The sequence below is a fragment of the Cyrtonyx montezumae genome, unplaced genomic scaffold, assembly GCF_038088225.1.
Source record: "Cyrtonyx montezumae isolate F1298 unplaced genomic scaffold, pur_monq_1.0 scaffold_3, whole genome shotgun sequence".
NCBI lineage: Eukaryota > Metazoa > Chordata > Aves > Galliformes > Odontophoridae > Cyrtonyx > Cyrtonyx montezumae.
The window spans coordinates 45589077-45613914 of NW_027072034.1; the positions used below are offsets into that span (position 1 = coordinate 45589077).

The window sequence follows — 24838 nt, forward strand, 5'->3', positions numbered from 1 at the left end:
TAAGCTGGAATGTCTTCATAGTCTTTCACTAAGGCTTTGCTGGTTTCCCAGTGTTACTGTATCCATTCCGTATTGATTCCTGCCTCAAGCACTGGTACCTCCTATCAGCAGCCAATGCCCGAAGTGATTCCAGCAGTTCTATACAGGGCTTAGCCTTGTATCTCTAAGCAGGCTAAAGATTTTTGTCTGCTATACACTTGAAAGCAGTTTATTAAAACAGAAAGGCTTTCTCATTTATTTCTTTCACTTAATTGAAATGTCAGTTTGACCTGCGGATGTAAAACAACACAGACTTGAACGCGTGCTGCTTTCTCTATATTTGATTTTCTTGTGTCACCCCGTGGTAGACCAAATTCAGTGTTAATTTATAGAATTATTGCTCTGGTAGTCCACAGCCAAGTTCTCTTTCACTCTCTTGATTGACTGTGTCAGCTTCTGCCGCGGTCACTTTTTGCCAAGTGAATCTTCTAGCTAATGAAATCTCTAAATTGTCTCTACATCCTCACCCTTGACAACCCCAACTCTGTCAATAAAACAGTTTTGACAAGCTGTCCTTCCACAGGTACCAGCCTGGAAGGTGTGATTTTATGTATGAGGTTCTCTTTTCTAGGGTATCTTGCTCTTCCCTCCTTCATTTCCCTCAGCAATACATAGAAGAGAATCCATCACAAACCAATGTTTCATGGTTCTCAGTACTCTGCAGTCCCTTTTTTTTCAAGGGAAAGCAGTTCTGAATGAAGCTTATGAGTTGCAGGAAGTTGAAATATTAGTAGCAAGAAGACATCAAACTAAAGCCTCTGGCATTGGGAGCACCAGTCTGCCCATCTGATCTTCATGGAGAAAGCTGTCCCAATCTCACTAAGTCTCCAACCACGTGTACATTCTAACACATGTTAAGGGCATATGTGGGAACTGTATGTTAGTAAGTGTGGAAAAAGGAAGAGAGAGGAGGCATGTTTGTTGCTGAAGTACAACAACTTGCAGAGGAAGTAGCATACCTATGGAAATTGCATCCAAACAAAAATAAAAGGAACACTTTTTCCATCATTGTTTGTCAAAGATAAGAAAAAGTGAAGCTGGGAAGTTAAAGCTTAGCGGCTGCCATTCATGTGGCTTCCATAGCCACTAGCTTGGCCTAGCTTGCACTTGTCTGCAATAGCATGACTCATCGAAATTTAGAAGATGAGTTGGGCTTGAAAGGATGGCTTGCTGCCCAAAGGACCCACAGCTTGATTTCATTAGAAGTCAGCTATAAATCTTTACAAGATTTCCATTATTTTTGAAGCAGCCTGGTCTTTATGTGACTGATAAACTGAAGGCTTTATTGATTTTTGGACAGCACCTATTGCATCCAGATCAAATGCTGCTGTTCATCATCTCTGTAAATCGGGCTCTTGACAGTGCTGGTTCTGAAACGCAAATTTCCGAGTGCTTGCTGGAGTGCTGCTTCCAGTGACTCCTAGCCAGAAAAAGAGCAGAGTATGCCAGTGCTGCTTAGCTTAGTGCACGTCTGTCAGCATGGTTGGAGCAATGTTTGATTTCCCTTCAGTGGAAGGGCTACGTGCTGTGTGCACATCTATCACCAAATTGCCTTTTTGCTGAGCTGAGGGAAGCGTAGCAATTTCTTGGACTTGTATCTGAGCTATTGTCTGATGTTTAGTGAATGTGACAGACTCTCTTAAAGGTAAATCAGTGGTACAATATCCAGAATGCTAGCACAGCATTATATCCCAAGTTCTTAACCATCTCCATTATATCTATGAAGCCTTTTTCCATACCTTGAGAGAAACCCAACTTTGCACTTCATCTATAAGCACTTGGGGGTCTTTTGTGCTGGAAAATGATTGTTCACCAGAAACTGTGACATTGCATTGCGAATGCAGCATTTGTAGAAATCACTTTCAAACTCTGATTTGCCAGCCTTTGTACCTGTGGAAGGCCTTTGTGGTCACTGCTTGGTATTTTCCTATGAGTTTACTCAGAAGGACAGGCTTTGGCAGAGAGCAGAGCTGAATTGAACTGATGCACCTGGGGGAAAGGGTTGCAACTCAGTTAGGAGCTAAGAAGAGCCCTTGCTTGAAGGAGATGCTGGCTATTTTCACAGTAGGTTGATCCCTTTGCTCGTGGTCTTTTGGTTGGATCAGAACATCAGAAAGTGAATTTACCGGGCCTAGATGGAAGTTGTGCTTGCTTGAGTCTCTAGTTGATGTGACTGTGCTGGGGCCTGGAGATGTGGGTTATGAGAAGCTGTCAGGAAACAAGGCAGTTGTTTGAATGTTTGCTCTGTCTGCTGTAGAACGCAGGCATTTGGGATTGATGATGGTGGTTCCCCTGGATTAGCTCACTGATATGGCAATTTGAAGGGATTTGATGATATTGTATAAGTTCTCCTCCAAGCTTTGAGTGTGTATTTAAGGCAGACATCCTCCAGGTGCCCCTGGCTTGGGGCAGCCCATTGTTTGCTGTGGTGTGTGTGGGGTCCTGAGAAGCACTGATGGTTCTGTTCCGGGTTTTGTTGCCTGGTTGCTGGAGACCTGTTCCCATGCCCGTTAATGTAGGTGGTTGTGCTGGAAGAAGGCTTAGGCTGTAAGCTCTAAGTAGTTTGTACGTGGTCTTAGTTTTCAGATCTCCAGCTGGATGGTTTGAGATGGAGTAGTGAAAGCTCATGATTTTCTTCAATGGCGCGTGAGAGGAGGCAGTATTCAGAGTGATGATATTTGTCTGGAGAGAGAAGTTCAGCTTTTAGCAGTACCAGTGCTATCTTTGATTCTATCAAAACCATTGTTTGGCTCAAAGTTACTGTAACAGGACTTTGGATTTCAATTTGACTTCAGAGGGAAGAAAAGCATAGTCCACTGTGAGGAAGAAAACCCCTCAAGTTCTTCTTTACTGAAGTAAATATTGACATAGAAGAGCGTAGACCTAGCACAAATGTAGGGATGCCAAAAATAGAGTATAAATGTAATATGATTAATTACTAAATACACACATGCAATCTGGAAGTAGTCTCACAACAATAAAGGCATTCTAACTGTTGAAGCAGAAAACAGAGCACTTATGCATTTGTTTTCCCACTTCTTATCCTCCTTTTGCTAATTAAGAAAAAGCAAATTCAGTTAAGCACTCGTGCTGACGAATTTCTTCTTTAAAACCTGGTTAAGAAAGAATGACTATCAATGAAACGGAAAAACTAATGCAATAGTTTGGGTGTGTTAGAATTACTAGAGAGAAACACATACCCCTGGAGACAGAGGAGAGTGAGTACTGTGATCACATAAGGAATCTTCAGCTAAAACAAGATTCTTTCTGAGAGCATTCGTGATGTTTTTGTACCTAGAAATTAACCTCTTTTGTGTTTCAGGGGGATGTTATTCTTTTGAACTTGTTGATTTGGAAGTAATGGCAATTTTTCACAATCATTACAGATGAGCTGTAGGTACTTCATGTTCTGTGTTGTCAATGGTACGTATTTTCCTCTCCTCCTCTTAGCTGTGGTGTGAGGAGCACAGGTACCCTCCTTGTGGCTGAAGGGAAAGCCCAGTTGTGTATAATGCTAACAGCTGGGAGAGACATACTTCCTACCAGTGGTGACTGAAACCAGAAATGGAACACACCGTTAGCACCATGGGGTGCAACGCTTCTGGAGGTTCCAGTAAATTCAAGTACAATGAAACAGGTGAGTGCTGCCATCATCTCCATGTCTGAGGTTGTTCTCTCACTGGAACACTGGAAGAGGATTACAAGACACTATTTCCCACCAGTCCTGTTGTCAAATGCTTGTTGAGATAAAAATGTTTCACAATTATTTTCTTTATTTAAAGGAGTGCATAACTTTCAGATGCTGGCTGAGGTTAGGAGGCAATGGCAAAGCACCTCTAGCATCTTACATATAGGGTTGGAAAAAATTCATACAAGACAGAAGTCAAATTTCAGATGTGCTCTCACTGGTGAAGTGTACAGGGTAAGGGATTGGGGTACTCAATGAAATGATGCAGAACTGTCACTATATCTGCAATCTAAAGCTGTACATCCTACTAATACATCAATAATGTGACTTTAGCAGGTAGTTGCTGGTGGAGAAATCTTCCGCAAATGATATTTTATTTTACTTTTTATTTTGCTACATTGTAGCATGGTGTGAAAACCCTGTTCTGGTGTAGTCCCAACAATAACAGTGCAGTAACAAGTACAATAAAAAAAAAGAAAAAAGAGAGGAAATATTGGGTTGGATTTGCAACGTTAGCCACAGTTGTCTATATATAATATTTATATATGCCTTATGTGTTACCTGTGGGATTGTGCCATGCTAAGTGCCCAGGGCTGGGCCATTGAGCAACCCAGATGAGCTTTAATGGGGATTGTAATGGCTCTGATGCTAGAAATTAGTTTCTGTGCTGGTTGCTCTGCTCTGCCCCTTAGGAACTCTTTAGAAGAGAAAAGCTGATGACAGCCTTGCTGTCAGGTCTGGTGAGGGGAAGGAAATTAGATCCTAGAGGTTATATGCGGTACGGAGTGTGCTCCTGGTCATGTAAGGATTGTGCCTTTTCATGCAGGAGAACTACTTAGGACAGGTGAGATTTCTGCAGTCCTTACTGATTTTTGGCTTTGTCTGGATTAGAGAACTGGACCAATTTAACTACTACGTGGTTGTTAACAGTAAAATAAGGAAAGAACGTGCTATCGTGGCATCTATAAGCATTTTTATTTTTAAAAAAGCTTACATAATGTTATGCATATTGTGAGAATTGAGCTTCTCCAGAGGTCTTTCTTTTCTTCATCTGACAGTTATAGAGGTAAGAAATCATTCCCACGCAGGGGGTGCCTAGCTTATTAACTGGCATCCTGTTGAGAGCATGAGGAAAGAGGGAAGGAAAAGAGACAAGGAACCAGTCAAAGAAGAATTAAATGTGGTCCATTGCTTTCTCTTTGACAGCTGTTAAAGCTACTATGTTAATCCAGAGGTGGTACCGCTGTAAAAGAGCCCAGCTGGAGATCCGTCGCCGCTATTCTCTGACTATCTTTCAGTCAATCGAATATGCTGATGAGCAAGAGCAAACTCAGGTGTGTAACCTTCAGTTCTTCATGTACAAACAGTTTTATTAAGCCCAGAGCACTGCAGATGCACGAATGAAATGGGTATGAGATTGTTTTTCCCTACAATGCTGTGTCCTGAATAATAAAGCCACTTCCCTGCCTCACACTTGAGCTATTGTGTATATATGTATGTATAACTACATAAGCAGTAGGAGGCCGTCCTGCCTGTATAACCACATCTAGGTTATTAGTTCTCATAGGAGGAATCTGTTAGCTGTTTGTGCTTGTCATTGCATGGGTGATCTTAATGAGTCAGCAAGGCAGGCTATGTGCAATAGAGGAACAGTTTTCAGTATCTCAGCATATCAGCCCCAGCTTCCTTGAGAGTCAGTACAGGGAATTAGGAGCTTAGAGGGCTTTGTGTTAAGTCTAGTGTGAGGATATGGTGAGTTATGTGAATCATAACTGTTTCTTTCTCTTGACTATGAAGGAAGCCTAGACACATATCTTGCCCATCATCCAGAATGAATGGCACCCAAAATGTCAGCAGTGTGATGTAGCCTTGGAATTTTGTATGTGCTCATATGTTGTCAACCTGCTCGTTTAGAGGTGATGCTCTGGGAGCACACTGTAGCATCAGAACTCACTTTAAATGGGAAATTGTTAGTGCCTGACTAAGAGATTGTTAATGCTTGCTGAATCCTCTAAACTGATGAGCACATTTGTTTTTTTTCCCTTATCCAGCTATCCAGCTTTTTCACATTCATGCTGGAGCACTATGTTAATCGTGATGAAGGTAAGGATGAAAGTCAGAGTAACACAGAGATTATCCTTGAAAACCTTGTATGGGAAGAGTTTCTGTGAGGTAATATCAGTGTGATGTTTAGAGCTTGTGGCACGTGCTGGGGCTGAGATTTGATTTCCCAGATATCACAGTAAGAATTTGGCCATGGGAAGTGTTGACTCCATCCCATTGAATTACAAGACAATATACTTTCTCCTTCATCTGGTCCAGCCATAAGCTGCTCCAATTAAAATTTGCACGGGGCACTTTGATAGCAGGCTAAAGCCACCACCAAAATGCTGAGTGGGTCAGTGCTCTAATGGCAACTGTTAGAAACTGCAGTGTTTTTCTCTCCTCAACACTTTAGAGTGCCTCTGTGTTCTGCAGAGAAAGAAATTATATTTGAGCCTTGCTGCAAAGCTCAGACTGATGATACAGTTGTCCTTCCTTGATTATTTATTTTTCCACTACCGCCTCATTGTGCAAAAAAGTATTTAACTTCCTGGGGAGGGAATGGCAAACTTAAAGCAAATCAAATGCTACTCACTTCACTTACTGCTTCTGGATGCTGATGGCGTGCCTCTGTTTGGCTTTTTCACCTGAGTGAGTCAGAAAATGTTAGTGCTGGATCTCAGACTTAGTGCAGTTGTGTTCATCTCTGTTTTGTTACCATATGAAAACACATTTTACGACTGGTTTATCCATGTTTTTAACTATATTTGTTGATAGAAGGAACCATTGTGACCTTGGTGCTCCAGTGACTTTCTGGTACACAGAGCTCCTGCCATATGCGTGGGCTATATGTTGCCTCCTCTGTGTGGGTGACCTGGTCCTTGGTCTTGCAGGTATTAGCAGTCACGTAGGTAGCTGAGGCTGGTGCACGTGATAAAGAATGCTTTACTGGAGAACTGTTAGTATCCTCTCTGTCTTGTCTGTGTAAAAGTTTCATCTGTTATGGCTGAAGTTGCTCCAAATACTTTTATTTTTGCCTTAGTTTGGTGGTGGTGGGTTTGTTGGTCTTTTTCCTTCTCTTTTTCTAATTAATACCCTGCATTAGAAATACCAGAACCCAAAAAGATGTGGAAAGATTCTGTAAGGTACATATTAATAGAGAGATCAGCCTGGAGCCTTCTCTGCATTGGATTTTTCTGACATGTTAAGTGAGAAATTGCAGGTTGAACTTTTGCAGTGTGGTTTGCAGTTGTGTTTGGCCAACTGCTGGCTGTGTGTGTTCCTTACTTCAGGCTCTTTCTTGCCTCCTCCTCTGAGTGACCTTTGCAGTTCCTGCGCCAGCTCCAGAGGTTTAACCAAAATCTATGCCAGAGAGATTATTTAATATACAGCAGAAATAAGAAGCAGTTCATCACAGTCTTCATATATGAGCCTTTATGAATGTAAACCTAACAAGCAGAGAGGTTTCAAATTAGCTTTGCTATTCTCAAGCATTTTCCAAAACCCACTGTGCTTTAATCTTTTTTTTAAATCAGTGTTTGGTCACTTAATTTAAGGTGGATGGCGTGTTGTTCAAGAGCCTTCTCCAAGAATTTAGCATATAGTATTCTTACCAGAACACAGGCTGCCTGTTCTTTGCAGCATGAAATGGTGAGAAAGCTAACTGAGGATTTTGTGATGCAAGATGAATGGGGATGAAAGGCCACTTTTCTCTTTTTAATCGTCTTGTTCCCAACATCTTTTATTCAGAAGAGGAAAGCAGTCACCGTCTCGTTAATACATGTGGTTGTTGTTACACCCTGGCACTTTTATCATCCACTCATCCTCTTTAAGATGTCAGGGCAGTTAGAGTTGTGATTGGGATGTTACATAGCTGTGTGTACTGTCCTTGCTCTGTTTGTGATTTAAAGCCATTTTCCAAAGGTTCACAGGAAGTGAATGTGCCTGAGCATGCCTCAGGAGCCAGAGGGTTTTCTGGGTTTTCATGTTTGTGTAACAGGGAGCACAGCTACAGTCCTGCACACAGCCTGGAGCCCTATGGGAGCTGCTAGCAGCCAGAGCTGGGCTCGCTAACTTCAGGCAAGGCCCCCAGCATCAGAACACTGTGTCCCTGTGTTCCCTCTGGTCAGTGGAGAGGTGCAGAGGGTGCTTCATCTTGTCTTAGGGTAGGTGTCTGAGCTCAGCGTGCCTAAGGCTGTTGTCCGCGTTGTTGAGTATGGACTGAAAGAGCCAGGACAGCTTTGGCTGGAAGATGACTAAATGGGCTGGGTGCTGAGTCCTTCAGAATGAGCTTGTGGCACGCTGGGCTGCTCACAGGCCAGCACACACTAATCCCTGGGCTGCACTGGGACATCCATTACAGGGAGTGGTGCTGCTTGCTCCCAGATGAGACTTCCTGTGCAGGAAGAGCCCTTAAAATCCAGCTGAAACACTGCCTGAGGAGATATAAGAGTGCTCCCAAGCTTAGGACCATGAGTGATTTTTGATTCCTCGTCCTAAAGTGGAAAATGGGGTACGCTTTGCAGAGTTGTGCTCTTTGGGGAAGGAGATTGGCTTTCCCAGCCTGGGTGCTGGCCAGCAGGAAGCAGAGGCAGTGAGGAAGGCAGGTCTGTGCTCAAAGGGGATGGGAGGGTTGGGGCAGGAGGGAAATGGCAGTGTGGGCAGGTGTCTGCTGGGGACGTTGGGAAGACTGCTGGCTCTGGAGGAGGCAGCTGGCAAGAGAAGGGAAATTCAGAAGAACAGCAAAACGTGTTTCCACAAGCATCTCATGCAAGCAGCTCTGCGACAGCAACCTCCAGAATACTGTCCTTCAGAGCTCAGGCTCTCTGTGCTAGAACAAGAGATGACAATCTGCAGGGAGCAAACACTGCAATTGGTTTTCACTCAATGTGTCAAAGGTATGCTAAGAAAATATTGGATTGAAGCAGTGAGCGATGTTCCTGCATTCTCCATGTTCAGGAAAATCAGAAGAAGCTGGTTTTGTTTACTTTAAGCCTTCCAGTGGTTTTATGGCAGCCAACTAAGAGCTGTAGTTGTCTCCTCGTTGTATCAGAAAGGAGTGCTTTGCAGTCTGCTGTGAAGGAACGCTGCTTAACTGCTGGCTTTTAAAATATTCAGTGTGCTGCTGGTAGTTAGCCTAGAATTTTAATGTAGAAAATAAAGGCAACCAAAGCAACTCCTTAAAACCCATATTAACAGTGTAATCTGGAACTACTGACAGATGGTCACTGAATGGTCGATGATGGCTTCTGAATTTCCTTGCTCTGTGGGAGGAGAAGAAAGTCTGTGCCAGGTTGTATTCGCATTGCCTAACAGAGCAAATTGCTCCACATCCTCAGTACGGAGTGTTTTGCATCCTGACCACAGCTGCTGCCTGTTAGGACAGTGTTTTTGCCAGTTTTGTTTGTTTGTTTCTGGTTTTGTTCAGTGTTGTGGATCAGTGTGGGGAGGTGTGGAGCTGCTCTGCTGTACGAGGCAGGAGCTGGCTCCTCCAACACTGCAGTGAAGAGAGCATCCACTACATTTCCCAGTTCTGTCCTTGTTGCTACAGCTTTATGGGACTGCTGGTGTGTCTGCATTCCTGTTTCTCTTCCCTCTTGTTCCAGTTGCTCACACTTCCACCAGCTCCCACATTTCTCCTGGTGCAGACTCGCATGTAACTGAATATGAGAAGATCGATGTTCCAGACTCCTATCGTGGACCACGACTCTCATTTCCCCTTACTCTTGCACAAGCTAAGGCTCTTCTTAATGCCTTCAAGAATCGACAGGTACACTGCAACTACTTTTAGTTTGTTTGCTTTACTTGTTTTACATCTCTGCCCACTTGTAGCTCCCCAGTCGGTTGTATTCTATATAGGACTGAGCTGGTGTCCAGGGAGATATTTCCACCTTCCTTTCCATCCCATTGCTCTTTCCTGCCAACCCCCAGTGATCACCCATGTACAAGGTGAGCTGCTGTAGGAATCCAATCTGGCCGGGAGCTAATCTGAGAAAACCCAAAGAACTTCTCACTCCTTGAGTTTGCTTCCCTGCGTAGCTGCAGGACCACCAGAGCTGGGAGGGGTGGGGTCTGCTGGGCACCTCCTCTTCCTGAGCAAAGACTGTAGAGAAAGTGCAGTGGGAACCCTCTGCAGCTTGCCACTCAGGTTGTCACTGAGGATGCTGACAGGACTGAGAAAGGTGCCCTAAGGTCCTTTTATTTTAACTTTTCCCTTCAATGTTTTCAAGAGGAATTGAGTTGCAGGGATTAATCACCTTATTCCAGTGTACAGGACCCTGGAGAGTGCATATAAAACATGCCTAATGTGCTAGCATAGATTTTGTGAGCTCTGTCTGCCACTGCTTTACATGATATGGTTTTGTCTGAGCTTATGTTCATTTGTGCTTAACAATGTGCTTTATAAGGCGTAACAGTCGCTCTTTGCTTTCAATTTACTGAATAATATTTTATTTTTCCCCTAGTTTTCAGTAGAGGCTGCTCTTACAAGTAGCACAATATAAAGCACATGAGAAATGAGCCCACTCAAGGCTTCGCCTTGCTGTGGTTGGCATTTTAGTGAGGAAATGATTATACATAATTGGCCTCTTTTGTTTATTTCAAGAACGTTCATCTTGACACGTCAGTCTGTAGGCCATCCATCAGGGTTTGAATTAAATGTAAAACTCACAGACTGACAAGCGTTAGCAGAGACCAGAAGAGCACTGTCACAGGAGCCAGAAGCTGCATCCCCACTGAAAAGAGCAATCTCTGGGGCCTGAATTTCTTCAATTCTTGTAGCATCTTTGCATGAGCTGGAAGATAACTCTTAACAAGGCAACCTTTGCTGGAGTTTCCTTTTCTTTTGTGTGATTTGCTGAAAAGGCCTTTGGATGGGGTTTTTTGTATTTAATTTTTTAGTTATGTTTTTGGTTTTGTGTGGAATTAGACCTTTTTTTAAAGCTACGTTCAAGAAATGAATTAATGCCATGTTTCTGAGTGCTGCGTTGCCCACTCCTACCATTTTTGTACATGGGTAGAGTGGAAAAGGAATGCTAGAAATAAAATGGGAAAACACGAACAGCAAGTTCACAGAGTTCACCTTTTGCATTGGCTGGGAAGCAAGTGCAGAGCTACTCCTAAATCCCAGCACTAAGTCATGCAGCCTATATCCATGTTTAGAGAGGTCTGTAGTACAAATAATCTGATACAGCTTCTTTCACAGTGTGTGTGTAGTGCTAATAAAGCAGATTTCAAGCTTCTCCTAAAATGTCTTCCTTTTCTCTCCATGATGTTTCTCATAGCTGCTTCATGCCCGTTACGTACTGCAGCTGTTATGTGAGACCAAGAGGGTTCTCAAGGAGAAGCCAAACATCACCCATGTTTCAGTTTCCTACTTCAAGGAGATAACAATCTGTGGTATGAGTACAACTGGGAACATAGCAGCTTTGGGCAAGAGGTTGATGTTCTGACTAGTTGGAGAGTGGTGTGGGATTTTCCCTTTTTTTCCTTTAAACAAATGCATAAGTGGGAACAAAATTAAAAATATATATATGTTAAAAAGGCTCCTGAGTCACACCAAGTGTATTTAGAGGAAGTCCTTCTGTTTTCTCTTGTTAAAAGTTTCTGAATGAATCAGTATCAATTCAGCTAACTCTGCAGTGCAGCTTGAATATTTCTGCACTTCCATTTCTAGACTGCCACTCTGGGCACTGTGATTGCTGACTGCAATTCTCACCACTGAGAGAAAGAATTTGATAGTTTACTCAGTAATGATTTTAATGAAAGTATAATAGGAAAGGCAGATGAGACCCCTTCTTGGTAGCATGACTATCAAGAACAAATTAGTGTCTCCAGTAACCAGAACCTGGGCCTGAACCACACTGTTGCTCGACTGTGCTTTGTTTGGTAGACTGCTGAGTAAATTAAAACCTGTTAGTATTTAGAAGTCTGTTTCTGAAGTATTAATCCATGTTCTAGGCTGATGATGTGTTGGCCCACCTTACTTCCACTTCCCTGAGTGATCTTTTGCCTCAGTTGCAGGTCTGATCTTCAGATCCAGCTGGGACGACAGAAACATTATGCAAGACAATCATCTACTCTTTTAAGTATTTGTCAGATTTTACTAGGTGACTTCTTCATATACCTTAAAATGAAGCTGATATAATGCTGATGTAGGGCAAATTATTAAGGAAAATGTAAATTAATGAAGAAAACACAAGCAAAACCTTCTTAGGATTAACTTACACAAGTCTAGTCTTACAATGCCAGTTTTTCCCTCTTCTGTGATTATATGTATGTGTTTTTGTTTCCTGTAGGAGACTTGCATGGTAATCTGGATGATCTTTTACTGGTATTCCATAAGGTAAGAGTGTAGCACTTTGGCTTCAAGAATATATATTAGGAGCTGGTAGTTTTTATCACTGTTAGAACTGTCCATATGTGCCACACACACGTGTACAAAACATGGAACAACTTGAATGGTGTCTAGTCATAGCTCTTCCTTCTCGTTATCCTCCTGCTCACTGTAGGAGAGGAGATTGGGAAATGTGTCTGCTTCCAAATGTAGAGCCAGAGTATGAACTTAGGGAGGGTTCCTTTCCATGTCTCAAACGTGGAAAGCAAACAAAAAAAGGATGCTATCTGTTTAAAAACGTTGGTAATCTTGGGAGTAATGATATAGTCTGCACAAAATGGAAATACCTTGGGTAGCTTCTCCATATCCTTGAACTGCTACTCACTTTTCAAGTTAAAAAGCATAGGTCTGTTTTACTGATGTGAAAGAAAGTTAAGCTCCAGGCTATCTTTTCCACAACTGTGTATTCAACTGAAGATGTAGGAGTTTTCCTGTATTTAGTTTCCTCTTTAGCTTGAATCGCCACCTTTCATTTAGCAGACTTGAGTTTTCCAGAGGAAAGGGTTTATGTCTGATCCTTACGTATTCCTCTGCACTGGATGGTGACAGGCACGAGGTAAGCTAGGTATTTAAATGATGTAGTTCCCCTCTGCTTCCAAGGTTGTCACGCTGAGTATCTGATACTGGCTGTCTGGAAGCTTGGTGGTTTTGTCCAGCTACATACCTGAAGCCTGCCAAAACATAATCAGGCCTCTGCTTTTCTTATTAACCAGTTACATGTAGCCAGTTGTTGGCCTGGAGTCTTTTAGCTGTTATTTTAATTAGGCAATCTTCCCTTTTTGGAACTGCATATTGAAACAGAATCAGAGTATGATTCGGGTCAGTTTCATAAATCAGACCTGTGAGGTAAAAAAAAAAAAAAAAAAAAGAGCAACCCTGGAGGTAACTGCTCCATTACCTCTAAATTCATTGAAACACTTGAATTCTGAAGCATGCACTGCTAAACCTGATTGGTAAATGGCTGCTGCTAAGGATAGAAGTAGTCTGAAGATGTAGAGGATGTGAGCAAAAAACAGAAGCTAGTTAATCACTAATCCAGTAGATACAGTAATGATCAGCAGCTTGCTAATCACAACATGTGTCCATGCAGTGTGCAAGATTTCTGGTGTGCCATTAACACCACGGGCACAGTGCAGCTGTGACTACTCACCAGTTAGTGCTTCCAGGATTAAAGCAACTGGAAAAAAGGTTCTTCAGAGTCCTGTACTGAGGCATAGACTGTAGTATTCCTTAAGAGTTCTGGAAGCAAGAACTGCTAACAATGTAAATACCTGAAATCAGATTTCTTTTTGAATAAAGAAACATAAGAGCCTTCAGATTTGCATCAGAATGTGATTTTTTTTGTGCAATATATTTAAAATAAATGGGTCTCTTTTATTTGCAGGAGAATAACTTCCTGGCAGTAGTTGCATTTACAAAAAAAAATATTTTGTTACACTAATAATGTTCTTATTCCTCCCTTTCAATGTAATTTAATAGGTATAGGAAAGGATTAGAGGCAGCATCATAAGAAAATTAGAGGTCATCTGTTCCCTGATGGCTCTGTATTATGCAGGATGTATTTATTTATTCATTTGTTTATTGCAGGTTTTCTAGCAAAGTGATCTCATCTGAAATGATATTTCCTTTATTACAGTAGCACTGTGATGTCTAAACATCCGTGGTTTTGTGTCCTTCTGCAGAATGGTCTGCCTTCAGAAAACAACCCTTATGTCTTCAATGGCGATTTTGTTGACAGAGGAAAAAATTCCATGGAAATACTTATAATCTTGTTTGCATTTCTTCTTATCTACCCCAACGATTTTCACTTGAATAGAGGAAACCATGAAGACTACGTCTTAAACCTGAAGTAGGTTTAAAGGGATGAGAGGGAATGACATATGTAGTCATTCACTGTGCCAGCATCTGATCCCTGAACCAGAAGTAGTGTGTTAGAGTGTTCTGGTGGAGCTTTGCATCTTCAAGATGCTTAAGCAAAGAACATCACTTGAATAGGCATTTCTAATCGTAGTCCGTTGAGTTCAGGGGGTTCACTGAAGCTCTGAAGCACCAAACCCAGGGGAGGGGGATGGATGGAAGGACTGTATTTTAATTAAGTCATGGAAGTAAGGGCATTGTGGAAACACCCCCTGCAGCAGGGGTGATTTGGTGTTAAAAGAATGAAGTATTAGACTCCTTGCCCCTTGCTGGGGGAAAGAGCTGTCTTTGGAGACATGCTGTCTGTGGAGGTTTTGTGGGAAATGTTACCCAGCATCAGTTTGGTTCCTTGAAAATTCTCTCTGGTATCTGAAAGGTAGAGCTGTTGAGCTATTTCTTTTAAGTGGGAAGTAAGGCTGCTTAAAAATTATTGTTCTGAACTTTGTTCTTGATCCCAAGAAATTGGTTAAAGTCAGTTCTTGAGACAAAACAGAAGAAAGCACTCTCTCACTGAGGTGAGGCAGAAAGGGAAAAAGAGGGATGGAAAATTCCTAGCAATCACTGTAGTGCAAGTAAATGTGCAGTAGGGGCATATCGACTCCCAGTTCATGATGCTGTCCTGTTTCCAGGTATGGCTTCACTAGAGAAGTTTTGAAGAAGTATAAGGTAAGATTCTTTCTGTTTTCCTTACGTTTTCTTCTAGTATTGCACATGTAAAATGAAACCCGTCCAAAGAAGGAAACTTCCAACCACTTTAGTACAGATTGGCTTCAGCAACGTAGTTATAATTATTTGGGATTTTCAGTGGAATAACTGATGAAATTATTTTTAACTGTTAACTTTTTGTGCTCAGTGATCAGTGAAATAAATAATATTGACAAGGCCACTCGGTGAGAAGAGGTAAAAGTGAAAGCAAAATAAAATGCTGCAGGGACTGTGGAGTGGCTCTTAGCATAAATTTCAGATCCTGTTGGCTGGTGCTGTGGTGCAGGGTGTCCCATTTGGTTCATACAGGGCTTTGCAGATACCTCAGCAAAATCTAGAGCTTAAAAGCAACAGAATGTCCCCCCCTGTAGCATCTTATCTAAGAGTGCATTTTGCAGGCCCACGGCAGGACAATTTTATATCATCTGCAAGACATTTTCAGCTGGCTTCCCCTTGCCACCTTAATTAACAACAAAGTGCTTATTGTGCATGGAGGGATTTCAGACACCACAGATTTGGATTTCCTAAAGTCGCTTGAGAGAAATAAGGTAAGAGGGCACTTCATGTGATGGTACTTTTCTTTAAATAATGTAACAGTAAGGATGCTAAAATCAAGTCAATTGCATGAAGGATGAGAATGGCTACTTTCTGAAGCAAGTAAGGAGAGAAGAGTCTTGTTTTTCTTCAGAATCAGTGTTTAGAGAAGGAGGTTTCAGTAGGTGTTGGGAGCTAATTGTTTGGCTGCTGTGAAACCACGTGGGTCTTCTGACTTTAAAATAGTTGAACACACTTCAGATACCTCCATCCTGCAGTGATGACACATGAGCTGGAAAGTGTGCAAACTTCTTAATTCACAGCATTCCTAAACCCTTCGAAAACCAGTGTAGCTGCATCTTCTTAACATCGCCTGTTGTCCCGGGGCTGTGTGGTGCCATCTGCTCTGTGTAGGAAGCTCTGCACCCTGCAGTGCTCCCATGGCAGCACAAGTGGGAGAGCCCTTTCAGAAGGAGCAGGCCTCGAAACCCGGCCTTGAGGAAGCTCCAAAAAAGCAGATGCCCATACTTAACTGGAGGATGTTAAACATATCTGACAGTGAAGGGACTGATGTAATACTTCACGAACTTTTTAGTTATCTTCTTGATACTCCACTGATTTCAGCTGAATTAACCTCACAGCATGCTACTGTATCGGGTTCATTATGGGGCGTTCAGGGCATTGTAAGGGTTAAAGACCGAGTAAAGGGGAAAAGGGAATGGATCGTCTTTATTTTCTGGTAACTTCCAATGTTTTGTATTTGTTTCTCAAGTTGAAAACACTGATGAAGCTACCCAAGTCAGAGACAGACAGAAAGAACCAGATGACAACACAAGGCATCTCCTCATCGGGCTGCACTGAGCTTTCCCAATCGAGCTCACATGCAGAGCTCACTGAGAAGGAACGGAAACAAGTAGGTGAAACCAAAGACGCTCTGCTGCTAAGAGCCAGTTGTGACAGTGGCAGGGGCTACGTTCAGAAGGTGCATCTGAGTCTGGGGGGTCTGTCTCCGAATAAGAAACCCATTGCTCTAAGGAGTATAGTAGCCAGCTATTTGTTCTTTAGATGCTTTTTGCAGACCTGGTAATAGAGGCTTGTGATTTTGTGCCTCGAAAATATGACTTATTCAGTGGTTTCTGCTCTGAGCTGCTAGGGGGAAGAAACTGCTCTGTATGAGATGTTTGCATGCCCTCGTGTGGTAGGTACCTCGCTGGTAGGTACGTAGTTGTCAATTTAAATAGGTCAGACTTGGCAGTCAGACATGATAGTTTGCACCTTATTGTGGCCATGGTTTTTGCAGCTGGATGCTGATGTCTCCATTCCTGAGACCTACAGGCTGATTACTCAGAGCTGGAAATTCTTGTCCTCGGGCTGTTAGGGCTGTTAGCTTCCTCTTGAATATCAGAGGCAATATGGAGTGCTTGTCATGTTGTAATTTAATAAATGGTGACAATTCGGAAAGCTCAATTTGCATAGTAATTGAGAAGCTCAAAATTGAGTTGTGTATGTTTATTTTTCTGAACTTCCCTTCAGACATCTGCTGCAAGGAGCAGACAGCTTCATTTTGCCTCCAGAGAAGCAAATCTCTGAAAGTATGATTTCCCAAGATACACATCTGACCTAGAAACTCAAGTAATGGACAGTAACAGCCCCCGTAATCTGACACTCTCCAGCAAATGGGAAATAGAATGTGTCTCCATAAACCCTTTCCAGGGAGATTTGAACACAAACACTTTGCCCAGTGTTTGCCACAGACTAGAATTATTACATTTAAACCGTGAGAATTCATCCCCGTGTCTCTGACTCTGCTGAAATGCTGACATGTAGAATCCTGTTTTGAAACACAAGCTAGCCAGAGACAGTGCAGCTGAGGGCAGCTCTTAGGATGTTTAGAGCACGTATTCCCACGCTTGCTTCAGGTAAAACCACTGACACGGGTGGCTGCTGGGTCTGTGCTGGGAAGCAGGAAATGCCTCTCACGTGTGTAGGTGGCTTTTGCTCTCACTGCCTGTGCACCATTCCTGATACATCTACCAGTCTGGAAACTTGACCTGTGAAAGGAGATGTATCTTGGAGAAGATATTGCACCTGAAAAGGTTAACTTGAGCTCTAGATCAGTTTCAGCCCAAAGGGGTGCACAGCTGAAAGAAAGGAAGAAAACCTTGTTCTTTCTGGTGCTTTCTCTCTTTGGTCTGGGGCTTCTGGTATGGCTGCTAGTTCAGGCAGCTGTAGCCTGTCGGTCCTCACTTACTGTCAGTCCATCTTGAGTTTGCTTTTTCCAGGTCCTAGACATTCTCTGGAGTGATCCCAAAAAACAGCATGGCTGTACTCCGAACCAGCGCCGAGGAGGAGGTTGTTATTTTGGCCCTGACACTACTGAGCAGCTGCTTAGAAGGTATCATCTGAAGATGTTAATCAGGTCTCATCAGTTTAAGCCGGACGGCTACGACCTCACTCATGACGGGAAGGTAAGGGGCTGCCATGGGAAGTGTGCAGATTTCACAGGCACATCCACGGCACACTTGTCAGCAGAGTTAATTAAGAATATGAGTGGCCCTTCCAAAATGGGTTTGGAGGAGCTGTGCACTAAAGAAGTACATGTTAGAACAGATTATGGAGTTCTGACAAACACAGAAGTCTTCTAGAGCTCTAAGGACTGGGGACCGGCTCGTTGCTCACGTGAAAACAAATGAACATCAACAAAATCCCTGAGGACAGTGGTGTGTGTATATATAGCACAGAGATGCTCCTAGGCTCTAGAAGCTTTTTAACTTAATCATTTCTCTCGCCCTGCTCGCTGATGCACTGTACTCGGAGGCCAGCAAGAATCCTGAAAGCCAGCTGTGTCTCTGGAAGATGGATCCACTGCAGCATGCTATCACGCTGCCCTCTGAGCTGTGGCAGGCCAAAAACACAGGCCTGGCGTTCTGACTGGAGATGTACATCAGTTTGCTGAATGGCATGGGTATTAGTTTCTGGCTTTACACACAGGCACTTCATTTTGTAACCTGCAGGTTCTTCTGAGTTCATTTTGGAAATCGGTCTCAAGAAGTGTTTGCACTAATCCAAATTCTCTTTTTGCTACGAGCAGGTTGTCACTATATTTTCTGCTTCTAACTATTATGAAGAGGGGAGCAACCGGGGAGCATACATCCGAATGAATCCTGACCTGGTTCCTCATTTTGTACAGTACCAAGTCTGCGCGTGCACAGACAAGCAGAAAAACTGGGAGAGGTAAAGATGCATTGTGCATATGGTGAGCATGAGCACCTGCCACAGATCTGTAGCTTCATTGTAATTGGATAGAAACATCGAATATCCCAAGCTGGAAGGGACCTACAGGGATCATGGAGTCCAACCCCTGGCTCCACACAGCACCACCCCAAATCCCACCCTATGTCTGAGAGCGCTGTGCAGACGCTCCTTGAACTCCGGCACTCGGGGCCGTGCCCCCTGCCCTGTGCATCCTGTGCCATGCCCACCGCCCTGTGGTGCAGCACTGTCCCTAACCCCCAGCTGATGCAGCCCCATGCTATTCCTTCAGCGTGTTCACATTAGCGTTCACCACACAGTTCACATCAGCCTCATAATCTGTATTCCTTGTTTCTGCTTTCCTATTTAAAAGTCAACACTTAAAAATGCGTTTTACGTTCTCTCAGGTTTTGAGAGAAATTTCCAGAGGCAATTAGAAGTGGTATGTGCTGAGAAAGGGTGATGGTCAGGGACTCTAAAGAGCCACTGCCTGTCTGCCAGGACTGCTTTAAGGCTGCAGTGTTAATCTGGAGAAATCCTGTTATGAGTGAAGTCCAAAAAGTTTATCATTATAGCTTTGCCACGCCTAGCACTGTGGCCAGATTTACTGGAGCAAAGCGGCTTAGAATTACCTGCATAAACTTAATTATCTCTTAAGTTCGGATTATTCTTTTAGGGCTTTGTTTTGTTTTTCCTCTGTGTTGTCTTTTAGGATGACCCTGACAACATCGTATGTTAAAGAACAGAAGAATTTGATAATGAATGTTGAAATTTGATAATGAATGTTGAAAAGCATAAATTGCTGGAGGATCAGTATCTTTTAATGATCTGCTTTGATTTGTTTTTTGTTCTAGGGTGAAAACAATTGAAGAGTCTGCTTTACAAACCTTACAAGAGAAGATATTTGTTCACAAGCTTAGACTCACTGAGACCTTTGCAAAGTATGACTGCAACAGCACAGGTAATGCCATCTGTCTGCTCACCACCATGGGGAAGACAGCTTGTGCGTGTGCGTGGTGGCAGAAGGGTCCTGCCTGCTCATATAAGGATGGAGGGAGGCACAGCCTGGGTGCTCGTGTGTTCTCTCTGACCTTGGCAGGATGTCTGTTAGTGGACATTTAGCCCTAGAAAACAACCTGGGGAGCTCAAAGTGGAGCTTTAAGTCATAGGAATGACAGAACTGAAATATATGAGCAAATAAAGAAACAGTGTTTGCTGCCAGGCAAAGTTTGAGCTGGCAAATCTGGTTCCAGCAGCTAACTGCCTTCACTTGTGAGTGTCTTCAGATGGCAGCCAGGGAGCTGGGGCCGCAGGGAGACAATCCACTGAGCCTGGGAGCTGTCTGAAGCTGGGCAGCTAGTCCGCTGGGACAGGCACACCCATGGGCTGAGGAAAACTCAGTGGTTGATACATGAAACTTTGATGTAGGAAGAGGTCATTGTTACTTGTAACAAAAATACAACTTCTAGTGAAAATACTTCTCCTCCTGTTGGCTTCTCACATGCCTAGTTTGCCATCTGTGCCCCTATGGTGGCCGTACTGTTTCTTTGGCTGTTGAACAACTGAAGGAAGGTTCTGTGGCTTGTTGGCTTTTCGGTCACACACATCCGTCTGTATTGCTGCAGCTCAGCTCAGACGTGAAGTACCCTCCATAGCATGATTAGTTTTTCTCTAAAGGTATCGAAGCGTGCTGGCTGGCATAATAAAATCAATCACAAAGCTGTTGCAGTGGGAAAGGACCTTGGGAATGCCTCACCTGACCTCACTGCTTTTATGACCGTGCTTAGGAGGAAGTGTTCATGTTTCGTGAGCGTTGTGCAGCCATGTCAGAAAGCATGCTGGGGTCGCTGGCTCTGACCTGCGCTGTGTCACAGCTGCTCCTAACCACGGCGTGACCCCTCCCTGCAGGCAGGATTGCTGTCAGTGACTGGGCAGCCGCCATGGAGTCGGTCCTACAGCTCACACTGCCCTGGAGGACACTGAAGTCTCGGTTAGTAAAGATAGATCCAGATGGACAAGTTGACTACATGTCAACTTTTCACTACACGGATGTAGCTCGTCCTACGCGTCAGGTAAGAAGGAAAATACATCCTTTCAAATCTTGGAGAAACAGCTTTTGGTGCAACGTGAGGCACAGGGCAGCACTGGCCAATCCAGTAGAGATCTGTGTCTGAACTAGTTACCTAGCTTCCTTTTACAGTCATTGGAGGGGAAAAAGAGCACTTCTAAGGGCACAAATCATCATTCCCTGCTAAGGTAGAGTCTTAAAATAGGCTGAGATGAATCACATGCTAGAACTGCTTTGTACTTTCCACTGACTCTCAAGGGCATTTGGGTAAGGTGGCTGAGGAGCTATGTGACAAATCCTACCATGAGCACTCCTTGAGATGAGCATTTTCAGATGTGCTCAGGGCCACTTCTGGCACCTGTAAGATGAAGTCACAGTTGGAGATGAGCTTTTAGATGTCTCATGATAGATGAGGTCTCTTCTACGGAGTCCACTTGTCACTGCACGACTGCATGGTGCTTTGGCACTTAGCTCTCAGCACCATTTTTTCTGTGCAGCAGGGATCCAACCGTATACATATAATGAAAGTTCCCTGAGTGCGTGACATCCAGCATTTTCCTTAGATGAGCAATTGTTCCAAACCAATTCCTGAAGGCAGGAGGTGTGCAGGGCTCCTTCACCACCCCACACGCCACTGCATGTCATAGGTTTTGGCTGATTTGGGGGCAAGACACAAAGCACAACTGTAGGGAGCTGCTTTGGCAGGGGGGTTGGACTTGATCTCCAGAGGCCCCTTCCGACTTCTACAATTCTGTGTAGTTCCTCTGAACTCATACATGAAGATTTTTTCCCTACGCCTGACAAGCTGATCTGGTAAAATGGATGCTAACTCAAACCCAAGGTCTGAATGCTTCCTTGTATATTTCAAAACCAGGTTCAGCCAACTTTGGTTGAAACACTGTGCAAATACAGACGAGATCTGCAGATGATCTTTAACATCATGGATGAAGATCAGTCAGGTAAGGCTCAGTAACTCTGCAGTAGCTGCCCTAGGATGTGTGTACTAGTTATTCTCCCCACTGTTTCCTCCTTTTAAGGCTTCTATATAGAGAGGAACCAGAGGTGATGTCATTTTTGTGAATTAGTGAAGGTTAATTGAAGCAGTCGTGCTGTACCCATATAAGGGAGAGTGTCTATCTAGAGAATGGGAGCTCTGTCTCCCTTCTGCAGTAGAACTGTACTAGTCATCAAATACCAACCAAAAAAGCCCCGTACGAGCCCAGCTAGGCAGGTCACTTTGTGGAAGTAAAGGAGCACGCATATGTGGAAAGAGGAAGGGGAAAAGCTCTGGAAGAAGCAACCTGTCCTCTGCCTCCTGTAGGTCTGATTTCTCCAGATGAGTTCCGCAAGATGTGGAGGATCTTCAGTTCTCACCTGGGCATTCACTCACACGACGCAGCCATTGACAAGTTAGCCCACAGCATAGACTACAACAAAGACGACTACATTGACTTCAATGAGTTTTTGGAGGCCTTTCACATCATCCACAAAGTAGAGAACAAGGCAGCCTAGGGCAGGGCAGAGCTTCCCGGGGCTGCCACGGGAGCTCACCTTCCTGCAAAACCCATTTCCAGACTGACAGGCAATGAAGAGTGAGGGTTGCAGCGTAAGCCTGAATTAATTCCCCTGGGCTGATGCACACCTGCTGGTGAGGAAACCAGAAGAGGGGAGCACTACCACGTACAGTATTGCTGTGTCACTGCCACCTCACTTGGTGCCACCTCCTCCCCCCCCTGCTGAATACACCCACGGCAGCACCTACAATGCCACGGGGAGAGCTGCTTCGGTAGACTTGTCCCAGCAGCCCCACACACAGCTGAGAAATAGCACTGATGACCACAGGGAACATACCACTCTTTCCATGGGGCACAACAGGAGCAGCAGGCTTGCTGTGGACCGTGCAGTCCAAGTGAAGGAAACAAGGAAGAGCCCTCTCATGAAAACAAGCAGTTGTGCATTTAATCTTACTCTCTGCATGATGCAATTAAATTTAAGCATTCTGGGTCACTGGTTTTTCCTCTGTGAAGTTTACAGACCCAGCTTAGCACCTGCTGTAGATCTGTACTTGCCACTGGGTTACTTCAGCCACAGTTGTTGGGTTTGGGAGCTAACGAGCAGTCCCGACTGCTCACTGTGATGAAGGCTGAAGCCAAAGCACGTTAATGTGACATACAATGGATCACAAAATAAAGCTTGAGCTATCAAGGCAGTGCGTCAGTTTGTGGTGTGGCCCTATTTTGATAACAGAGTATAATCCCTTTGAGAGTGGAGGCTTAAGCTGATGGGTGCTCACCTCCAGAGCCAAGGTAAGGTTGCAATAAAGGAGAAGAGCTTTTAGGGCTGCAGAGCTGCAGCACGACAGAAGCTGAGTCATCCACCCAAAAGCAGCGTGCAGCAGCTGCTGCAGGCGGCCTGGGGTGCCCTCACCCCCAGGGGAAGGGGACGGAAGGTACCTGCAAAGCATGCGCTGCCAGGAAATAAAGCCACCGGAGTCCAGGGTGCGGAGCGAGGTGCAGCGCAGCCATGTGTACTTAGAGCCAAACAGCTCCAGATGAAGCTCTTCTTCCCTAACTCTCAGCCCTCATTTTTTGTGTCCTGCCATGTTCTGAAGGGGCTGATAGATCTCGCGGCAGTACGTTCCCTTCAGCAGGCCACAGCCCGGCCCTGCAGGTCCTGGCCGCTGTCACTCCCTGCCACAAAGCACTCGTTGCAGCTGTGCCTGCCAGGCTGAAAGAGCAGGGCCCGGGGGAGCGCCTCACTGCTGGAAGCGGTGTCTGAGACAGGACTGTATTGGTGTGCCTTCACCTTCTGTAAACAAGGCCTGGAATTTGGCCACAGCCTCCTCCTCTCAGTCCCCTGGGACGCCCCACAGCCAAACCTATCACTGCAGATTGGTGGCAGAGCTGTGACAGCTTTCACCTGGGGAGCACAGCCTGCCCCAGCACCACTGCTTTCGTTCTGTAACAGCTTAATAGCACACAGGTGCAGCTGCTGCCAGGGAAAGGGTGGCTGAGTGGCTGAGGGAGAGGGAAGGAATACAGGCATAAAACCCCTACACCTCAGAGCAGTTGGAGTCCTGAGATTGTGCCTGCAGAGGGAAGGAAGCAGCTCTGTTCACATAAAAGAGAGAGGCAGCTCCCCGAGAGCTGCTGTCATCTCAAATTAGTGGCTATAGTGCCAGCCCTGCACTAACGAGGTGCAAACGAGATGAGGCTCAGGGTGAGCCTGTACTAAGAATCCCACCTGGTTATTTCCAGTTCTCCTGACGCATTTACATTCCCCTGGCTGTTTCACACCACACACCCGTATTCACAGCGATGCACGCTCACAGACTGGCAGGAGAAAAACTAATGGGTTCCGTTATTTCCTGTATTTGGGAGACTGTGCCCGAGCTGCAGCACCCTCGTTTTATTACACCTTTTGATCTCCACGGAGTAATCTGTTCTCCCCTCAGCAGAACTAATTCCTGCTCATTTAATATGAATTACATTTACGCACTTAAGGCAGAATAAGCCTCTTTCTCCCTTCTTTCTCACACCCTCCCTTCAAATGGGGCCACCTTCCCCCCCTGTGCCCTGCAGGCAGGTGTGCAGGTAATGTGACAGTGTGACCGCCGTGTCTGCTGCCACACATACAGCGAACAAGTGGCGCATGGCAGCAAAACAGGGAGAAGCTTCCAGCCCCCCTTCCCCTGTGAGACATGGCTTACTGCATCACACAGCCTGTGCTAGGCAGGAAATCCTGTAAATAAATTATTATGGCTTTTGTCAGGTACGTCATGGTCCCGTAGGCCCCACTCGGGGCGCTGTCGTAAAAGAAGTGGCAAATTCCCGTGGCCACATCCTTCTCCAAGATACCACCCGTGGCTCCATATGATTTCTGAAAAGATACAAAGAAAAGAAGCAGGGAAAGTTTGGTATTTGTGCATGTTTACTGGAATAAAAAAAGACCCCACGATCACTTTGTGTTGAATACAGAACGCCATCCTCCCTTCCCTCACTGAAACCTTCATACAATTTACACTCATGGAGTATCACAGAATGGTTTCAGATGGAAAGGGCCATTAAAGGCCATGTGATCCAACCCTGCTGCAGTGAATGGGGACACCTACAGCCACATCAGGGTGCCCAGAGCCCCATCCAGCCTGAGCTTGATTGTCTCCAGGAATAGGGCAGCCACCACCTCTCTGGGCAACCTG

At 44.5% G+C, this 24838-nt stretch overlaps 2 protein-coding genes across 3 annotated transcripts in view; one reads left to right on the plus strand and one right to left on the minus strand.

Moving 5' to 3' along the window:
- The first annotated feature begins 3603 nt into the window (after positions 1-3603).
- On the plus strand, positions 3604-22152 carry PPEF1 (protein phosphatase with EF-hand domain 1). The gene is made up of 16 exons (XM_065743972.1): positions 3604-3676; positions 4934-5061; positions 5779-5830; positions 9376-9539; positions 11053-11167; positions 12067-12113; positions 13847-14013; positions 14711-14747; positions 15185-15334; positions 16093-16233; positions 17603-17788; positions 18412-18554; positions 19427-19533; positions 20481-20644; positions 21515-21599; positions 21962-22152. The coding sequence occupies exons 1-16, from the start codon at positions 3604-3606 to the stop codon at positions 22150-22152; spliced, it is 1950 nt and encodes a 649-aa protein (XP_065600044.1).
- Positions 22153-24294: 2142 nt separating this feature from the next.
- PHKA2 (phosphorylase kinase regulatory subunit alpha 2) overlaps positions 24295-24838 on the minus strand; it is a 37055-nt gene continuing 36511 nt past the window's right edge. For both annotated transcript variants that reach the window (XM_065741354.1, XM_065741353.1), the window contains one exon: positions 24295-24519. In XM_065741354.1, coding sequence (XP_065597426.1) covers positions 24346-24519 — 174 coding nt within the window. In that variant the 3' untranslated portion in view covers positions 24295-24345. The remainder of the gene's footprint in view (positions 24520-24838) is intronic.